General features: G+C 36.6%; 1 protein-coding gene across 9 annotated transcripts in view; it reads right to left on the minus strand.

Annotated features, from left to right (window-relative positions):
• CALD1 (caldesmon 1) overlaps nucleotides 1-21,101 on the minus strand; it is a 1,713,117-nt gene that overhangs the window by 835,493 nt on the left and 856,523 nt on the right. For 7 of the 9 annotated variants that reach the window (XM_044088458.1, XM_044088461.1, XM_044088452.1 and 4 more), the window contains one exon: nucleotides 15,804-15,912. In XM_044088458.1, the coding sequence (XP_043944393.1) occupies nucleotides 15,804-15,874 (71 nt within the window). In that variant the 5' untranslated portion in view covers nucleotides 15,875-15,912. Of the gene's footprint in view, nucleotides 1-15,803; nucleotides 15,913-16,026; nucleotides 16,046-16,794; nucleotides 17,157-21,101 lie in introns of those variants that run through there. The other 2 variants (XM_044088455.1, XM_044088456.1) reach the window with 2 other exon arrangements.

Genomic DNA, 21,101 nt, shown 5'->3' on the forward strand with positions numbered 1-21,101 from the left:
TTTGGTTTAATTTATCCAGAAGCACAAAACAAATTCCATGTAAAGGCAAAAGAAAGAGTTTATTACTCTTGGAGTCTGTGGTGATAAATTAGTCCTATAGTTAATTTACCTTCTGATAGCCCCCAGGAGCTAAGAGAGAGAGATTCCCATGTGGGTCATAAAATGTTAAGACTAACAAATATTTTTCAATTTCTTCAACAATAGGTGGTTTGGAACCTGAAAGTGTATGGAGAATTTGGGGTAGTGGAAGTATTTGGCAGCAACAGCAACAAGAAAATGTAGGTATATGTACAAGAGGTATTTCCTTTACCACTTACCTAAGGACACTGAAAATAGTCTGACAAGGTTATTTTTGGTATGGCTACAGTCTACAGCTTACAATGCTTTGTAACAAAGATCGCTTTTTATATAGAGCAAATCATGTCTATCCACAGCTCAGAATAAACAAAAAAAGAGATATTCTTTCATGTAGGATAGATCCAGTCATAGACATATAAGCATGCTACAAAAGACTAGTCATCCAACAAGCAGAAAAGTCTGGAAAGGGATCATAAACATTTCTTTTCAGTCTTTACTTCCTTTCTAACATCAATGTTACACAATACTGTGAATAATAACTCTTTACATACCACCCCCTCAATGAAGTATTTGTACCTAGTCACAACACAGACATGAGGCATGCTCCTGAATATAAAAAAATGAAAAAAATTTACTTGAATTAAACATTATCAAAGGAAATAGTCTAATGCAGCTTCAGGAAAAGCACTAAAATCCTGCAATAAAGTAACAAGACTCCTAGAGCAGGTCTAAAATATATCCAGAAATAATGATGACATCATATTCAAGTACTCGTGAAGACAAAAGCCCTTCTAATTTGTAAACACAATCCATAGCCACATGGCCACTTACTAGTGGGACAGCAAAGGCACATTTGTATTGTCAAACTAAAACCACGAAGGAGGTGTTTTTTTAACCATAATACCCCCTTGACCATCTATCCCTACTCTACAAGGTCCATTTGAACCCTGGAAATAAGAATCCTACATTTTATTCATTCCAGTGGGACAAGAGAAAAGTAAGCAGAATTGGATGCTATCAAATCTGCATTATGGATCAGCTCCCCCCTATCTAGTCCTTCCCCAATAGTGGCTTTCAAACTCCCGAATGGCTGCTTGCAGAAGGCATATGATTGCTACCATAAATGGCAACCACCTCCAAGATAGGTGGTTCACCACTGCGGCATTCAGTTGCTACTGAAACCAGGCAAGCTGTCACCGTGCCCCCCAACATGGGTGAGAAAGCAAGGGTTGCTCACTCCCCTGTTTTCTTTTAAAGCACCACTAGGACACTGCTGCTTATAGCTCTCATCCTCTTAGATCAAGAAATCTGGACAAAGCGAGACGTAATGGGGGGGACAAAGGCCCAAAAATAGAGACATGTTTGCTTTTATAAAATTGATAGACTAACAGGTTTTGCATTAGCATGAATTTTCTTAAGGGTATGACATCTGAAACTCAAAAGCCTGTCATTATTTGTTTAACTTCCATACTCAATGGTTTGCCAGTAATTTGCCAGAAAACCAAAAATTTATGAGGAACAGACCAAAAATGTGAGGCAAAAATCTGTACATTCTGCAAAAATCTGGACACTTGAGAGGTATGTGTTCTGCTAATAAAACACAGGTCATCGAGGGGAGGGCACACTCAGGACTTTATCCATCTCTGGCACTGAGTCCTACTCCATGGAATCAAAGATACAGATACACGCACACACAAAAAAAATAATTAAAAAAAAAAAAAATATATATATATATATATATATATATATATATATATATATATATATATATATATATATAAAATGTAACAATTCGCCACATGCTTCCTCTCTGTTCTTCAAGATCTCTCTGTGAGTAGACATAAGCCTTTTATCTTCATTATCTGTTTACATATATGAGATGTGGCGTTATTACTTATTTGATAAAAGTATTACTGGATAAAGATTGCCACAGCTTGTAATTTCTTGTTTAAGAGAAGATGTAATTGATAGAGAAATATGCTAGCTGATGATAAGATTCCCTATGCCACATATACACATTAAGTGAGCTCTTTTTAACAAGCTACATCTTGACCTTCAGTTACTTATAACTAGTGCTAAATGATGGTCCCTACCATACCCTACACCATATTTGGGCTATCTGTACAATGCCAGTGAAGACTACGAAATGAAATCATATCCTCAGTCATAGACAGTTTTCATTTTAATCCTGATATCTCTAATTTCTATTTTGCATGGTGCAGAAGATAAAGTCCTATACTGTGTTCGAGTACTTTTCAACTATTTCCATATAAGAAATATTTGTTTCTGTTTACAACAGGAATAAAGGACACAGAGTCATAACAAAGCCAAGAAAAAGAAAAAAATTCTTTGCACTGATAGATTTACAGTAAACTGGTGACAGGTCTTTATACTACTGCCTAGAAAGATGTACTGTGATTATACTTCTGAACTGGCAGCTGTTGGCAAACATAGCAATAACCAACAAATGGGTGTGGTATACTGAAGATTTACCTACGGCTAGTGTGATTTAATCATGAAGGCGAAGCTCGTGTGATTAAACAAAGGCAACTCTGGGTAAATCTTCAATATATCACACCCAGGAGTTGGTTATTGTTATTATACAATGACATTATTTAAGAAAAAATTTACTTACTTTTCTTAAATACTGTCTTTCTATAATGGCACCATGGAGTTCTTCAGCATTGTTTCTGTATCCTGCGGCTGTGTTGATGTACTGCTCATTCGTACAGGATTTACATTCCCATGCTTATACAGTATATCAGTGCTTTGAAAAGCAAGCAACAGAGATGGAAAGATCTCCGTTATCTGTCTTTTTTGTTGTTTTTTTTTACAAAAAAAGAAACTGTGAAATTTGGACAGTTTAGAAGTATGAGAGACAGCAAAAATACAAGGAAAATCAGGTATGTTTCTTTACTTTTGCATCACGTACCAGATTTTCCTTGTATTTTCTCTGCCCTGCCTATGCACCTCTTGACTTCTTAGGTCAATAAAATTGTAAAGCCTTGGCATATATTAATAAAAGAAAGTCCGGACGACCAAACTTTTTTCTGTTGATATATGCTCGATTTACAATAAGCACACTGGTTGAGCTGACCAATCAGCATGCATATTTTTGAATGTTAAAGACCTGTCATTGTATAATAAATGTTTACTAACTCAAAGAACCATACGGATTCTAAATGAAGAATACTGTTTCTGGAACAGTCCCTGAACATACTCAGAACACCAGATAAACCTTTGAAAACTTATGTCCTGTTTTATTAGAAGCCTTAATGTTTAGGAAAGGCAGGGATAACATAACGAAGGCATACTTCTGCAACATGACAGTGAACAATAAAATTCATACTATTGTTGCACAAAACCTTTCACAGTGCTGGACAATACATTTACTAAAGAAAATACAGCTGGTCTCTGGACAAGTTAGCAGACTAAACCTTCTTCCCTTAGAAGAAAACCACAAACTATTAGATCAGATTTGTTAAGATAAAACTGTCTCCACTTGAAAAAGTTAAATGTCATAAAACACACACTTTATAAACTGAACAGAAAGAAATTTAAATCTAAAATAAAATGTTTGCAACTGCAGAAAAAAATCCCAAGATCACAAAGGTTCAGTTTAAGATTTTTAAGATTTTTTGCATTCCAGAATACCGGGACATCATTCATTCCACAGCCTACTTTGTTTTACAAACCATGAAAATTAATTACCTGGCCTTCAAAAGATATTTATTAGAAGTAACTACACTGACATAGTACATGGATAAGAAATGAAATCTGAGACACCTTGCAAAATCCTATTACTGCTAGAGTTATTAAAACCACTCAACATAATTAGATTGCATCAGATTTAAAAATGTAAGGGATCTAGAGGTTCCAGTGATTTGTGTGTCGACATGCAAGAGCAGAAGACACAGAGAGAAAGAGGGAGAGAGAGATCATTATAGTAAAATATTTACCTCTCACTCACCAGGAGCCTATACTTTGGAGTCTAGAATCACAGTGTTTAAAGCACAAAAGAGAAACATATGAGGCTGACGATCCTTTCTGCAGGAATAAATAGTGAGCACAACACAATATATATTTCTCAAATGAGCTGCACATTTGTAAATACTAGCTGACCTGCAGTGCTACTCACTGCATACCACTTTCTCATACAAGCTGTACAGTGCAGGTATGCATCGCTGCATTACTTTATGCAGGCATACAATAGTCCACCCTGGGCTATAACAATTAGTGTGACCAACTTGTGCACACCTCATCAAAGAGTATGCCCCATTAGTGCATTGTATTCCGTGGGACCCACACAGCAAATGTCTTCAGTGACTCGATGCTACCTCCAGCACTATTGCACTGTACTTCACTTAAGCGGCACAGAGTGCTACTTTACTGGACCCCACTGATAAAGCACCCCACCACAAAAAGCATCAAGTGTGTCCTACTCACTGTGACTATGCTATGTGCCTTTAACATCTTATAGCTTCCTTGCTGTGGCATGCTCTGTATTACACAGATGGAGAGTTTACAGTGTTGCTGCACACTCTAATGAAAACGCAGATATCCTGGTTTGTGCCCTACAAGTGCTGTTACCCCTGAGTGCATTGCATGCTACTTTGATGTAGGATGAACATTGCTGTCTTTGAACAATGGGGATTAGGGGCTGATCTTAGATTTAGTGTTAGTTGTTCAATGTTTAACAATCTGTGGAATGCAATGTGATTGAAATATGCATCAATAATTACACATATAAATTAAGAACCATATACAATTTCTGATACCATAATTAAATAATATATTAAAATTTATAATGAAAACATGTGGATATACCGGTAGCCTCAAACATAAAATCCCTTAGGTGGAAGTATAAAAATCTATAAACTGCATAACAGTAAAGAAAAGTATTACCCCTTGTTCAAAAACAACTCAAACTCAGTAAAACAAAATCCTGCTTACACAAACTAAAAAACTCTTACTGAACCGATTAAATCAGTTAAAACTACGAAACTAAACCACATCAGAAAGAAAAGGCAACCAAAGTTTTCTTGTAACAATGACAGAAATTTAAATGGAAAATTGTGAAAGTAGTAGAGTGTTGATAAATAATGTTAGAATATATAAAAAACACCTCAACAAATCTTACTGCATGCCTCTGTGTAGTATTTTGACCAATAGCGGTCAGAGTCCCACTGACAAAAAAGTATGGATGACAAACTCAAGCAAGTCATGAACTAACTGAACTGAACTGAATGAGCTGAACGCCCTACCCCTTGATAAAGCTATAGACCATTTCAATACTGTCTTCCTTGATACTTTAAACTCCGTAGCTCCCCCAAGAAATAAAAGGATCAAAAAATAATACAGCTCCATGGCTTACCAAAGAGACCAAACAAATTATGCACCAAAGGGACAAACTATCGAAACTTCAACAAAAAAACAACCTGCTCAACACGTTACTTCAATACAAACAGCTCCATAACCTTGCTAAACAGCTAATCAACAAAGACAAAAAAAATCTACTATACTAAGCTCCAGTCTAACAACCATAATAACCCTAAACAATTCTGGAAGTCTATACTCACTTCTCCATCCAGGCTCAAAACAAATCCCTGCCCCAACCCTAGCAAAACTGACCTTGAACTAGGCTCTGAATTTAATTCTTTCTTCATTGAAACCATTTTCACCCTCACTAAATCCTTTCCCAAGAATAACCCAGCTAATCCTCACCCTCCCCCGCCAATCCCACCAAGCAACCATCCTCCTCTATTCGAACTCAAACCTGTCTCTACAACTCTCATAAAAAACACCTATCCAAACTCAAGCCATGCTCTAATGCACCTGACAACATCCCCTCATCCTATCTAAAACTTGATGCAGATGGGATCGCTCTTCCAATCAGTATCATTATAAACAGATCAATAAAAGAATCCTATGTCCCCAAACTCTGGTGCTCAGCCTTCATTCTCCCTCTCCACAAGGGAGGAAAAATACCTGCATCTCAAACTTCCACCCTATTGCCTTATGTCCCCTATCTCTAAAATCCTTGAAAAGTGCATCCACCTCCAACTTATGCCATTCCTGACCCAAAATAACCTTCTCACACCTAAACAGCATGGCTTCCGCCCTGGCCACAGCACCAATATGGCCTTAATCTCTTTATTAGATACTATTAATAAAGCCAGAGAATCAGGGCAGCTAGTTTCTACTGTTCTACTTGATCTGCCCAAGGCTTTTGACACTATCTCCCACAACCATCTTCTTTACCATCTCTCTAACCTTAACATCTCACCTAAAACTCTTTCCTGGTTCTCCAGCTACCTATCAGACAGATCTCAGGCTGTCAAATGGAAAAACACCTTCTTACCTACCCCCATTGGTGTCCCACAGGGATCCATTCTCGGTCCTATGCTATTTAACATCTTCATCAATAACTTCCACACAGCTATTCCTGACACCAAAATCATTCAATACGCGGATAACTCTACCATAGTCTGCTCTGCCTCAAACCTCCCTGAGCTGCTGTCTAAAACCCAAACTGCCTTGTTAAAAACAGAAAACTGGATGCACCAAAACCACGTCTCTCTTAATGCTAGCAAATCCAAAATTCTTCTATTCTCACCCTCTAAGAACTATTCTTCAATAAAAGCGACTTCAAAATCCTCAGCCAAACAAACACATCTATAGAAGTCATCCTTTCCGCTAAACTTCTCGGCGTAATTGTTGATGAACAACTAAAGTTCGATATACATGTACAACAAAACATAAAAAAAAAAAACACCAAAAGCTAGGTATGCTGTATAGAGAACAACCACTTTCTCTCAAAAGCAACTAGGCTCGCACTGGCCTCTACTTTTCTCCTTCCTTCCTTATTATATGGTGCACCTCTCCTAACCAACCTGTCTTCCTCTACCACCTCTAAACTAGAAAGCTGTTACAATAAAATCTCTACATTTGCCTCCAGATCCAAAAACTCCACTCATCACTGCCTCATCCTACAATCCCTGAACTAGCTAGAACTACCAAACCACCTAGATTACCTAGAACTCTCCATAGCACACTCACTCATATTTTATCCTACTAAATGCCCTGCTCTAACTAATATCTTTCCACCTTATATTCCCAACAGAGCCCTTAGATCTGAACATCAGAACTTAATTTCTATCCACAAACCTAAACATCCTGCCGGCCAGCTGCTCCTCTCCTATGCCCTTGGCAAAAAATGGAACTCCCTCCCTTCCCCACTAAGAACCACCCCAAGCACCAAAAAAATTCAAGGCCCTACTTTTCATACACCTGTCTACTAAATGGAAATGCCCCTGCCTCCTTCCTACTTAATCTTGGATCACTTCTAGTATGAGTCTCCTCATTTTGATACATTTGCCCTATCTTCCTCCTACAGACATATTCCTACAACTATATCTATCTCTCCCTGCAATCTCCTGCAGCTTTATCCCTCTACTTAACTACTTCTACCCCTAGAGCTAGATTTGCTCACCAAAACTGGTAAATACTACCTAATCCTTCTACTTCTACAGCTATACTTGCTCAACAAAACTTGATAAATACTAGACAATCCTTCTACTCCTAGAAATATACTTGCTCAGCAAAACATGTAAATATTGTAAATATTGAGCACTCATTTCTATCTCTAATACTTTCACTCAAAGCACCACCACTATTTCTCCATCCCTGAATCTCTTCACTACAGGCAATTTCAATACAACCTTAACTCTCAGTTTAGGAATCTCAAAAATTACTGCTTTACTATGCAAATGTAATAAGCATAACTTAATGCAAAAAACAAAATTTTAATCAATTTCAGTATGGATTGTACTCTCATACTGTCTTTTATTCCTTGAAATCGTATTCTGTAAACTGTTTAATGCTTTCTAAAATGTTAATTGTGTTGAAATCCTGTATGTAATATATTTTTTATGCATTTTCGGAGCTTTTCTCCCTGGGCCTCCACTGAAAATGGGCCATGTTGACCCAGTGGACTTCCCCGGTAATCAAACTGGAATAAATAAATAACTACATAAATAAATGGCTATATAAATATAGGTATCACAAGATCCACAGCTTATAAAATATAAATAAAAATGGTACAAGAAATCCATTTCAATTTTTTTCTTTTTGTTTGTCTTTGTATTCCACTCTTTCTGCATGTTTACTTCAGATGCAAAAGACAGTTTGATAAAAGTATATCTTGTTTTGAACCAAAATGTTTACAAAAAATCACTGCACATTCATTTTGCAATTTCAGAGAAACAAAATGCAAAAGCAGCTTTTTCTGAGATTTGAAAGTGAATGTTTTATAAATGTGCTTGAGGTAATCATCTAAACTCATCTGTATGTTTTTTTTTCTGTATAACATGCAATTAAAATGTTAAAGTAAAATGCCTGCTAAGAGCAATGGCTGACAGCATATTACACAGCATATATATGTGTATACACACACACACACACACACACACACACACACACACACACACACACACACACACACACACACACACACACACCAATGAATAACTGCAGACTGTAAAGGACAGCAGACATTTAATCAACCCTTGCATTTTACATTACCAATAAAATATTGAGATTTGTTACTAATGTAACAAATGAAGGAACATAACCAAGAATCAGACCCGTAAAATATCTATTCCCTGATGCTCCTGACCCAGATGAAACCTCCAGAGCTAGAGGTGGATATTGACAGTGACAATTAAAGGAAAGTGTGTAAAATTTCTCAGTAATAGGAGACGAAGAAAAGGTTTCAATTTCACAAACACAAGCCTTACAGTGGAGTTGCTAAATACTCTGCTTTGTATTTGCACAGTAAATTAAAAGCACAGTGTTAACTATGAAGACAAAAGGCAGCAAATCAGAAAGAAACGTTTACATTCAATTTAAAACAATTCCAGTTAGATAAAATGAGGTGGTTTCAGTTTTTACCATACAAATGAAACAGAACTTACACAAGGTGTAGTGTTTATATCCCATTTCAGCCAGATACCCCTAGAAAGTGGGTAAAGTGTGCTGGATTATTTTTGTCATAGAAGTAAAATGCACTCATTTATTCTGCCAAATCTGAAAAATGTGACTAATCATGATCTTTTTCTTATTTATCTGAAGGAAAAAGAACAATTCTTTGTTTTTTCTGTAACATACAAAATTAAAAAATAAAAGGAAAGGAAAGAGAACAGAAGCACAGAAAATAAAAAAAAATACAGATGCTATTTTCAAAAAACAATATGGTGGGTGTTCTAAGGAAATAATGGATCTTTCAGGGCCTTGGCATGTGTTGTTGGGGTTCAGAACACATTTGAATAGTCCATAATCTCTTCATAATGCCTGGGCTATTGAGTGTTATTACTTACTAAATTTCAACCTCAGTGGATTGCAGATAACTGGAAGACATGTTCTGTGCCAGTTTTATAAATCTTGTGAATGTATTAGGAATGAGGTACTCCAAGCATCAAAAGAGAAAATAATAACCACTACAACAGATAAAGTCAGATGTGAACTCTTTGGGATCAGGCAGTATTTCCAGCCATTTTCTTCCACAACATACTGAATAATCTATTGAAACCATCCAATACTCTCAGTAATAAACACTTAATGAGACACATTCCAGAAGTTTGGTGAAAGACTAAGCTGACCCCCCCCCCCATATATAAAGCAGGTATTAAATCTGACTATAAAAACAGCAACTGATCAATCAGCCTTACACGTACTCCCTGCAAAATTATGGACTGTATAGTAACATGAGCATAAACAGCATTCGGGTAACCTTACACTAAACTCAGAACAATTTGTCAAGGATAGATAATTCGCACTTAAATTTCATTTAATAACAGTACGTGATGATGAATTGACAACACACATGGTATAAATTATATAACAGATTTGACAGTCCAAGTCATTTAAGAAAACTTTAATAATTTCATAGCTCTGTGCTTGAAAAACTACATGAGTGGGAGATTGAGCAAAAGAATATCAGGATTCATTCCTACTGCATTTTCTGGTAGTTTTCCCCAGGGCTTACAGCTGCATCAATTAATGCTTCTACAGGGACAGAACTTTCATTGTAGTAATATAGGGTCTAAATTATATCCTCGAACACTTAAAAAAGCGAATGCTGACTGATCAAACTTATTTTCGCGAAACTGCAAAATATTGAAGCAGCAGAAACTCAAATTTTTTCCTAGGGAAAGAATTTGGTTGTCCGTTTCTGTTGCTTCTGTATTTTCAGTGTTATGGTGGAAAGTTACCGGTCAGATTCAGGTAAGTGTGTGATTGTGTGGATGTGAGTGTTAGGGTGATTTAGATGAGTTAGGGTTAGGGCTCGGGTTAGGTGTGTGTGCAATTGAGTGGACATGAGGGTTAGGGTGGATTTAAGTGAGTTAGGGTTAGGGAGCAGGTGAGGTGAGTGTGCGATAGTGATGGACCTTAGGGTTAGGGTTTGGGTTAAGGTAAGTGGGTAGTTAGTGGTGTGTGCATAGTTTAGTGTAGGGTTACGTATCAGATTTTAGGTGTATGTGTGTGGATTTCTGTTTGTTTGGTGTGCTTGTGTTGTGTGCATGTGATTTGGATCAGCGATTTTTTTCCCCTGGGAAAAAAATCGCTGATCTGACAGTTCGTGATTGTAAGCTTTCGCTTAAATTAGGTCGATCAATCAGCGTTCGCTTTTTTAAGCATTCGATGATATAATATAGACCCATAATACAGTAATGACTGGAAACTAAAAATATGATTACCTCAAAAGCATGCAATAATATCTCCTTACTGTAACTCCAAGACCGGTAATTGACAGTCCCGGACTTTTGAAACAAAAACTACTAAAGCATAACTGCAAATATCAACAGTTGCTGTTCTCCTTTAAAATTAATTAATGCAGGGAAACAAATCTCCTGCATCTGCCAGTGTGGGAGCCTACCTCCTCTACTTATATTAACTTTAGGACTGCCATACAGAGATTCTGCTGACAGCAATTAGAGGTAAAAAGAACAGAGGCGGGGTCTGCAATTTAATGAAGGAAGATGGCAAATGAACCAAGGAATTGAGAACAAATAATTAGAGAAAGAAAGGTAATAGAACTGCAAGAGACCAAGAAGACATTTGGATGGCAGGTTAGTGATTGCCTTCCCTATCAGGGATTCATATCAGGGTACAGACAAATAGAAAGGGATAGGGGTATCCTAAACAAAACACCTGCACTGGTGGAGCTTTTAAGTGAATCTGGAACAGATGTAGCTGGTACAATTCAATAATTAGTAGTGCATATAAAACATTGCACTATAACTATAGGGATCAATCTGAAGAGGTAACTTAGAAAAGATTGGGAAGAGAGATTAGATATGCAATTTACAAAGAAACAATAGGAGGACATGTATAGCTCCCAAATACGTAACAACATCTAGAAGATTTAGCATTTTTGTCTTGAAGTGTTTGCACAGATACTTTTATACTCAAAGAAGACTCCAAAGAATTTTTCTTCAGGTAGATGGTAAATGTGAGAGGTGTGATGGAAAAGAAAGGCTTAAATGGGAACATAGGTTATGGGAGTGCAATGAGTTGGCAGACTAAGAATTCCCCACAGAGTAATCTGTCAGAAATATTGGGTGAGCAAATTGGTTTAAATAAAGAAATGATTTTTCTGAGCTGGGATACAGGATCTGAATTGTTTAGACAGAGTAAAGCTTTGTTAAGTTTAATTCTGGTGCTGCCAAAAAAAGCAATTACAAAAAATAGAAATCAAAATGTAAACCGACAATACTTGAAGTAGTGATAAAAGAGCAGGAAGTGAGACCTTTAGAAAAGGATAGGAGTAAATTACAAAGAAAATAATGGAATATGTAGGAACAACACATGCATAAAAATGTTTTGCAGGAAGGATGATGTTTAAGAGAAGGCAGGAATTGAAACTTTTGAGTTTCATTGCTTAGATTATATGATAGATAATATATGTGATGCAAAATGTTTGTAAATGTAAACTTGTTAAAATGGTTTGATTACTTTTATGTAAATGTAAGTTTACTTATGTCATGAGTGATAATTCAATAAATGTGTTTAAAAAAAGATTGCCATACCTCAGGCAAAAGGGAATACTCTGAGACACATTTAGCATATGTAAGTCCCCATTTTTAACATACTCCATCTCACTTTTCCAGAGCTTGCACTTATGAATCTTGGGACTTAAAACTATTTACAGCTAAAGTACTGCAGGGCAAGATGAACAAAAATTGGTGCTGAAACATGTGTTTAATTCCACTAAATATATAATTTCACAGATTTGGGGGGAACTATGTACACACTGACCATAACATTAAAGGGGAGATAGTAATAAAAGAACACAATGAAAAAAAATGATGGATAATAACTTAAGCACTAGTCAATGTGTGATTGTAAAGTGCATACAAAACTTTATGCCATAGCACACCTGATACTCAAAGATTTATCCAGTAGATCAACCAAACTCATCACCCTTCTACAAACATCATTGATTAGGCTGATAAATAAATATAATGCTGCATTCTGCAGCCCATGTGGAAGTCATCTAACAAAGCTCAAAAAAGTTCAGAGGTTTTTAAAAAAGAATACAGAGAAACAACAAAACATGAATTACTCTGACAGATTACAGGAAAGTAGAACTGAAAAAGGGTGCTCACTATATCTATGCATATCCACATAGTAGGATCACTGCTGCAGGACATTCTTACAGTCAAACTGGCTGAAACTCGTTTAGGCATCCATGTGACTGGCACCTGTTCAACTCTCATCTGGGCCTCTGTCATCCAGGTATCATGTACCCTTTCTACCCAAAAAACAGTGGAACAGTTGTCAGATGTCTGACATGCTGACATCTGACTTTTGGATGGTCTGTCTCCTTAGCTATGGTAAAACCTGGGACACACTCACAAAATAAATGGCAAATGTCATTTGGCTGAGATTGCCTCAAATTTAACTCTTGCAATTCAAGTGTCAACCCAGCCAAAACTTTGTTAGTGTCTGACGCATTGTCCAAATTTTGCCCACTGATGTGAAAAGGCTCATCTCAAAAAGCCAGATTTGATCAAAGTTTCAATCAGGTTAAAAATACAGTCAAAGTTTGAAATGGATGGACAAAAAGAAAACATTTTTGTAGGGGAAAGATCCCTTATACTCTTTTAGTTATATACAGTAACTCCATGGTCTGTGGAGAAAAGTGACAAGCCCATAAACTGCCATGGCCAGCATACAGACAGAAATCATACTTTCAGTAATTCTCAATGGAAAACAGTAATCAACAAATTATACCTGCCAGAAGTGTACTTGACAAGTTTAAACCTCATCCAGTTTACATTTGATCAGGGGTTGAAAAGCTTAGTCCTTATTATTCTAGAAGCAATAACAGATACATACATTTAAGAAGAAGCAACTCTCAGAAAAGGAGCAAATATCTTCTGCGGTTGGAACTTCTAATTTGGAATCTGCCATTAAATGAAATTGTTCTCCATTGACACAGTGGCACAACTTACATTTAGATACAGTAAATACATATTACTGAAATATTTTAAGCTTTACCACTGAATAAGCAACAAAGCTCAACTACGCTCTTCCAGGCTTTGAAGTTGTGACATTTGTATGATTTCAGTCTGATTCCTGCACCTGACCATTAATTATGACAAAACAAAGCTGTGTTCTTTGTCACTAGGTTGTACTTGGTCATTGCATCTAGTACCATTTCACAACAGAAGAACACTGTAAGTGAACTTAGTAATGCAGAATGTCAGCTACATTACAGACGTAACAGTCCGCAACTTCCTGCTCGATAAGCATACAGGAAAGATAGACTTGGCCTTAACTACCATCTTAGATATATTGTTTTAAGTATTGGGCAATATATGCTTGACATAACCTTTATGGAGTGGTTCCAGGTTCAAAGCTAAGCAGACACTTACACAAGTGATAGGAAGGGCACTAAGCATTCTAGCTAGGGAATGAAGAATGTACACTGTTGAAGGGTTATTAACACCTAATTGAACAGGCAAAATTGTTTGCTAAATCAATTGGCTATTCAGTCTAACTCTGTTTTCCTAGTACTAGCACATTTACTGAGTTAAACCACAACAACCAAGGAATGCCAGCTCCTCCAACAATTATATCAACAAAATTAATGATGGGAAGAAAAAATACAGCAATAAAAGTTACCTTCTATAAAGGAAAGCTGTACAGTTTAGTATTAGTCCAACCCTACAAAACAGAGAACAGTTTATGCAGAAGTTGTGAAACAATTCATTAACTGTAAAAACAGAATTGGATAGCTTTAATGTCTGCTTAGTCCATATACAAAAAATCAAGTTATACACTGTGTGTGGAAGTTGGAATAACCATGACACACAACCTACATGTTAAATAAGCAATGGAAAGTAAAATGCAGTAGAATAAATGCAGAGATGCTGAAGTGCTGTTTCAGAACCACCACAAAACTGCATTTCTTGATTTCTGAACTTCTTTATTATAGAACACATCATTAAAAGGTGCAAACAAGACCAGGACACTTACTATGAATGTACCATGGATAAACAATACTTTGCTGTTATCAAAAAAACTATATATATATATATATATATATATATATATATATACATATAAAATATATATATGTATACACATATATATATATATATATATATATATATATATATATATATATATATATATATATATATATATAGAGAGAGAGAGAGAGAGAGATATTAAACAGTGCAAGAAGCTTTGCTGCTGTCTTTTAAAGCACAAAATAACAGTGAGCTTGCAAATGTCTCCACTACCTACACAAATGGAGATGTGTACGGACTGAGCGCCAATGCTAACAAAACAGTAACACAGGCTGACATGATTCTATACTTTCAGGGACTGAGCTGAGGAACAGGAAGGGGAAATGCATGAAACCATTCAACCCAGCAATACTAGCAGACCTGTCATTCAGACTTTGTGTGACTGAATGCAGTCACATACCAAAGTACACATCTTTATGGAAATGCTCATTGGAGCATGAAACAAAGCCTTTATGAGTCCCCTGTAGTTGTTTATCAAGACTTGATCTTTGCCAGCCCTTCAAATAAGCAGCATATAGCATCTTAGAAGAAGTAATGTTCTGACTTGTCCCTTATCTTCTAGTGATCATTCTAAATAACATGGCAGTACTGTACATTCAAACTTGGAGAAGAAATGGGAGAGTTTAACGCAGCACAAAGGAGGAGAAGGTTTAAGTGTCAGTTAGATTTCCCATGGGCCTACAGAAATTAAATTTAATGTCAACTGTTGCAAATACTACCAGAAATAAAAAATACTGCAAACACCAAAATTAGAATGCCGACACAACTTGCACAAAAGAATAACTTAATGATACATCTGCTAGATGCAGGGCTTTTTACAAAATAAATAAATAATGAAACACGTTTACATCTCAACTACTCACCTCCAAGGGGAGAAATAAAATATGAAAATACAAAATTAGAAAACAAAAATTATTATAAGCTAGAATGTGAAATGTATATTGACAAAAACATTGCATTTTTTCCTTTGATTCTAAGAGGTCGCCCATTGTTGCTTTAACTGTACAGCCAGGAATAATGAGGTTGCTCCGCACAGTAACATTTCCACTTTTGACTAAAAGTAGTAGCACACTGTTTATACAGCGAGTCAGAAAAACACATTTCCAAATTACTTTTGTTTCTTACCGTTCTACTTCCATGCGCATCTCTTCACGTTTCTGTCTTCTTAACTCCCTGCGACGTTCAAAATCATCCATGATTAGTTTTCAGGAATCGTCAAGAATTTTTCAGAAAGCTAAAGAAAGAGCAAGGTATAAAATCAGATCATTTTTGAGTTACTGCAGAGGACAGTTTCAGGAGCAGAAAACTCTCTTAAGCAAATATCAAGAATCAGAATGAATTGCTTTACTTCACTTCAAATCAATAAATTGGGTGCGAAGGATGCCAACAAAAGGAAAGTGCTTAACAGTGCTCTAGTCTTACTCCACCCCTCCCGGTGCACTTAACTTCCAACAATACGGCAAAAAGCAGAGTCAGTCAGTTACCAAGTCTGCAGCAGAGAAACATGATGAGGGTATCTGTTTCTGGAAGTTGTAAGGCAGCAGACTTTATGACATTTAGAAGTGCATAGCATTTAGTGACACTTGGAAATGTAGTTAATGCGAATTTGCAGTCGGAGGCAGAAAAGAATCCTTTTCTCTTCAGTCAAGCTTTATACTCAGAAAGAGTGACAACAACTGCATACGAAGATATGTTCAAAATTTGTGCTTTTCAAACAGACACCCACTGACTCATGGTGGCGGAGCTGTTTTTGTGAACTTTTTTTTATAAAATACCAATCAAACACATCCTGTCTCTACTTGCTTATACAATAATATAAGGTAACAACATAAATTTCATCCTAAATAATTTACATCAAAATGGCCACTTCTAAAGTTCTATACCTTAACTTCAGAATCACCTCAGATGTTTATTGTTTAACTACATATCATCTGCATTTCCACATACAGACTCATAGGTATTTAGACAAAAACTAGTTAATGTTGACTAACACCCCGCTGTGGGATAAAAGGCATATTATGTAAAAGTTACTGCAGTATTTGGACCACCCACATGTATCAGAACATGAAGCTGTACTAAAGGCATTCCCAAATCCAAATATGAACATAAACCATACCTTTTCCTTGTGCTGGTCAGTCCATGAAAGTTTTCCTTAGAAGCAGTCTTTGCAAATCTCGCTATCAAAATTCACAAAGAGCTTATGAATCACAGTTTAAATCTTCATGCTACTGGTACCACAGAACTCCTGTGGCAAGCCCAAAGTCCCAATATGACTAGTAGAAAAGCGAAAGGAGCTCTTGCTTTTTTCTTTTTTTTGTTCCCTGCTTTGTTTACAAAGCTGTCAGTGGTTAGCTAAACTTCACTTGGAATTTGGCATTTAAGGCCTGCTCTCAGATTGCTTCCTGTGCTAAGGCAGGAGGCCCGCTGCTTCCTTTGGAATCCTAGCTTAGACTGTTAAGCAAGCTCTGAAAACATTTCCAGCCTTTGTACAGACAGGGCTGGTCCATCATATCATTAAAAGTAAGTCATAGGAAAAAGTTCTTGAGAACTTTCATTAACTATTTATTCTTCAGCTAAACTCCAGCACGACATAAAGTTAGACCTATAAATTTTAAAGCAATGCCAACTTATTCAGTACGATCTTTGTCATTGTTCACATCTGCAGAATGAATTCTGCTTCGTGCTGCTCAGTTCTGTTGTTTACTGAAGACTTTACACTTCCAGATGTGCCCCTTCAGAGATGGCAGAAAGAAGCTGTGCTTGTGTTACTACTCTGGTGCAAACAGCCTCGCTATCACAGTTACTGTTCTTCCCCTTCATGAACACAAATGCATGCAGCAACTCTAAAAGTACACCAAAGTATATGGCTTTTAAAGCTATTCACTGAAAATATAACTTTGTATGGAATGAATAACAAGTCTGCTTGCTTTATCTTTTGTGAATAAAATGCATGACTGCAATGTAGACTGCATTCAGGTAACTTCATTCTCGCTATCCTAGACACAGCAGAAAAAACTTCACTAACAATGAATGGATACTCTTCCAATCCTGAGTATGTTCAAGTGTGTGTGTGTGTGTGTGTGTGTGTGTGTGTGTGTGTGTGATTAACTATGTTTATGCGTGTGTGCATTTACATATACACATGTATATGTATTCAGCAATAGTGTGTCTATACATACATATTATATATATATATATATATATATATATATATATATATATATATATATATATATATATATATATATACATATGTATAGATAGATATTTGTATATGAAATCCACTGATTTAATGTTGCTCCCAAATGTTACAACAGCAGAATCAGTAATTACTACATTAAAATAAAAGGATGCATTACTTCAATATACACTGAAAGAATTTGTTTTTGTCCTATTTTTCCTGGAACTCAACATATAGCCACCTGGGTGTTAACTTATTGCAGTTTGGAGTATATGTCTTTAAAAGACAGTGTACTAAATAAAGCACTGAAAGTATGAACTGATAAATACATCCATAGTATAAGACGATCTGTTCTCAGAGCCATCCTGTTAGTATAGACTGGTTACATGGTTTTCTTAAGAGCCAAACATGCAGGACTTAAACTTAGGCCCACAACACTCTCATTACAACAATACTTACTTAAAGAAATTTTAAGTATTCTCATTTTCTCATTCACTTTCAGTTACAGTCACAGGATCATATGCAAAACTGTGGGATGTAATGGGTACCGGCAAAAACAGAGTGTGAGTGTATGCACGTGCATACGCATTTGTGTGCATATGTGCTCATAAACACCCACTATAATAGCCCATTTCGGCTTTACATCTTTGCTTTCATGTGGATCTGTGCTTATTTTAGATTTCATAATCATTTTTAAACTAGACAATGAATCTTTAAAAAAAATAATAGAATCACAAATTTAAAATGTAATTTAATCACTTAAAAAGATTTGATACTAAGTAAAGCCTGAGAATGGGTGTTCTGCTGCATAAACAGTTAGAAATGTGGTCAGCTCAAGCCCTTATCACTTTAGTCATTGAACATTGTTTTCAGAGTTCTTCAGTTTGTTGCCATCTTTCTGTTTACTTTTCCAGAATCTCTATCAGTGGTAAATAAGTTTATTTAAACATTTACTATAAATAACAATACGCAGACAACTACAGACACTTTCACCCTTAAAAAGGCTTAATAAATCTTTCTACCGAGGGGGGGGGGGGGGGTCATATCAGTTTAACAGGATTAACTGATTGGGTGGCCACAGTAACACATATAACTTGTACCTGCACTGTGTAAGACCAAGAAAGAGTTCTATAAGGCCTCATCACTTGTTAAGTTTAAGAGAACTGTAAAGTATTTCTGTCCCTGTCAAAATAACAGTGGCAGAAGAAAGAACAGAGCCAATGACAATGTACAGGTTCGGTTAAAAAAGATTTCAAAATGTCACTAAATGATGCAGCAGCCATTATATGAAGACCACTTGTGACATACCACAGACGTCACTATCAGAACCAGTTTTATTTGTTTGTTGGGATACATTCCAGATATCACTATCAGGACCAGTTTAAATTATTTGTTGGATACATTCCAGACTTGGCAGAATCTTATTTATTACTTATTTATGTACATACTGTTAGATAGTTAGTCTCACTGCAACCGTATGGATACAAGTAATTTTTTTCTAAAATATGATTTAGAGTGCCTAACCAAAGGTAAGGTGTGTATATGCATCTTCCATTGAATGAAACTGCACTTGCTACGAAACTTGAAAAGTGATTTTTAATGGGTTGCAAAGTTTCCCACAGTCCCTGCATCCCCTGCTCTCCATATAAACAACTCCAGGTTTGCCCCCTCTCAAAAGATGAAGTTTAGAGAAATCTTACTTTGCATCCATCCACATTTCACAGGAAAGCACGGTTCAACTAAATGGCCAAAAGCCAAGATGGATTCTGACAATTGTCCTATTAGCTGTTATATTAGTTCTGTGTTAGGCCCACTCCCCTTTGGCAACTACTTCTCTTATTACAAAGCCAGAGTCAAAGGCCTCTGGCTAACCAAATTTGCAGATGATTGCAAACTGGAAGCAGTTACTGAATCACCTCAAGGTGAGAACACCCTTCAGGAAGGTCCAACACAGACAAACTCTTGGTGCCAATGCAAAGTCTTAAAATTCAGTATCAAGATTTTATGGGAAGTTGGCCACCCCAGGTAACTATGTCATCAATAAAAGTTGATTCATTAGTCACGGATCTGGGAACTCATGTAAATAGTAACTTAGCCTTCGATCAGCATGTGTCCAAGATAATAAGAAAACACTTCTGTGGTGCTCAATTTATAAGCAAAGGCATATCATCTAGGTCCAGAGAGGTCATCATACCATTGTACTCCACCTACATCAGACCCATCATAGAGTATAATACACTTTTCGGTATGTACCTGACCAGACGCATGCAGTAACCGGAATGTCCACAAAGGTTCCTTAAAAAAAGAATATAGGGAGTAAACAAAATGTCATATGTTGACTGCCTCAAAGACCTGTCTCTTTAGTCAGTATCATACAGACATCTTATATGCCATACAAGGTATCCCTGGACCCTGTTTTGATTAACCTTTTGCACATCTAAAAAACAAACAGCATCAGAACTATTAGATCGTCGTTTGTCTTATTTGTCTTTTCGGCTTTTCCTGGTTAGGGGTCACCACAGCAGAACTCTGGTCTGCTAATGATTGGCAGTCGATTTTTATGGTGCCGAGTTGCCAGTCTGACGACCAACCTTCAGCGAAGGCATGCTCATTCACGCATGTTTTTCGAAGGCCACTCGACCGAGGGGAGGACATGCAGTGTCCACACAGAAGGCACTCCAGCCATGAATTGAACAGGAGAACCTCTTGTTGTGAGGTAACAATGCTACCGCTGTACCACCGCAGAACTATTAGATCAAAAGACCTAAACTTTGCTTGCAACACAAATAGGACAAGTTTGACAGATCTGTTTGCCAGAGAATTCCTATTCTCTGGAATAGGTTCCCCATCCATGTGAAGCAGGGTTCCTCCCTATCCCTATTTAAGTGCAACCTGGACCAACGGATGAGTAATCAGAAATTTACCCCTTGTCTAGTGCCTATGTCTGTGATGGACAGAGGCAGTCATTAAATCACCCCTATATAAATCAGATTTGTGGGTCACATTTGGGTTACACAGCTAGGATCATAATGGCCCTAGTGGTCGCAAGCCTAGTATACACTTATGAACCTATAAATATATACCAATAAACTAACATAGACAAAGAAGTCAACTACATTTTATAAAGCAGCAATTTACAGAAGACTTTTTATAAAACCCAGTACTCCTCACTAGAAAATTCAGTGATCTTAAAAACCATACATGTCTTTTTCAGATCACACACATGAAAGACAGCTGCCTGA

The sequence above is a fragment of the Protopterus annectens genome, chromosome 11.part0, assembly GCF_019279795.1.
Source record: "Protopterus annectens isolate FY-2018-M chromosome 11.part0, PAN1.0, whole genome shotgun sequence".
NCBI lineage: Eukaryota > Metazoa > Chordata > Ceratodontiformes > Protopteridae > Protopterus > Protopterus annectens.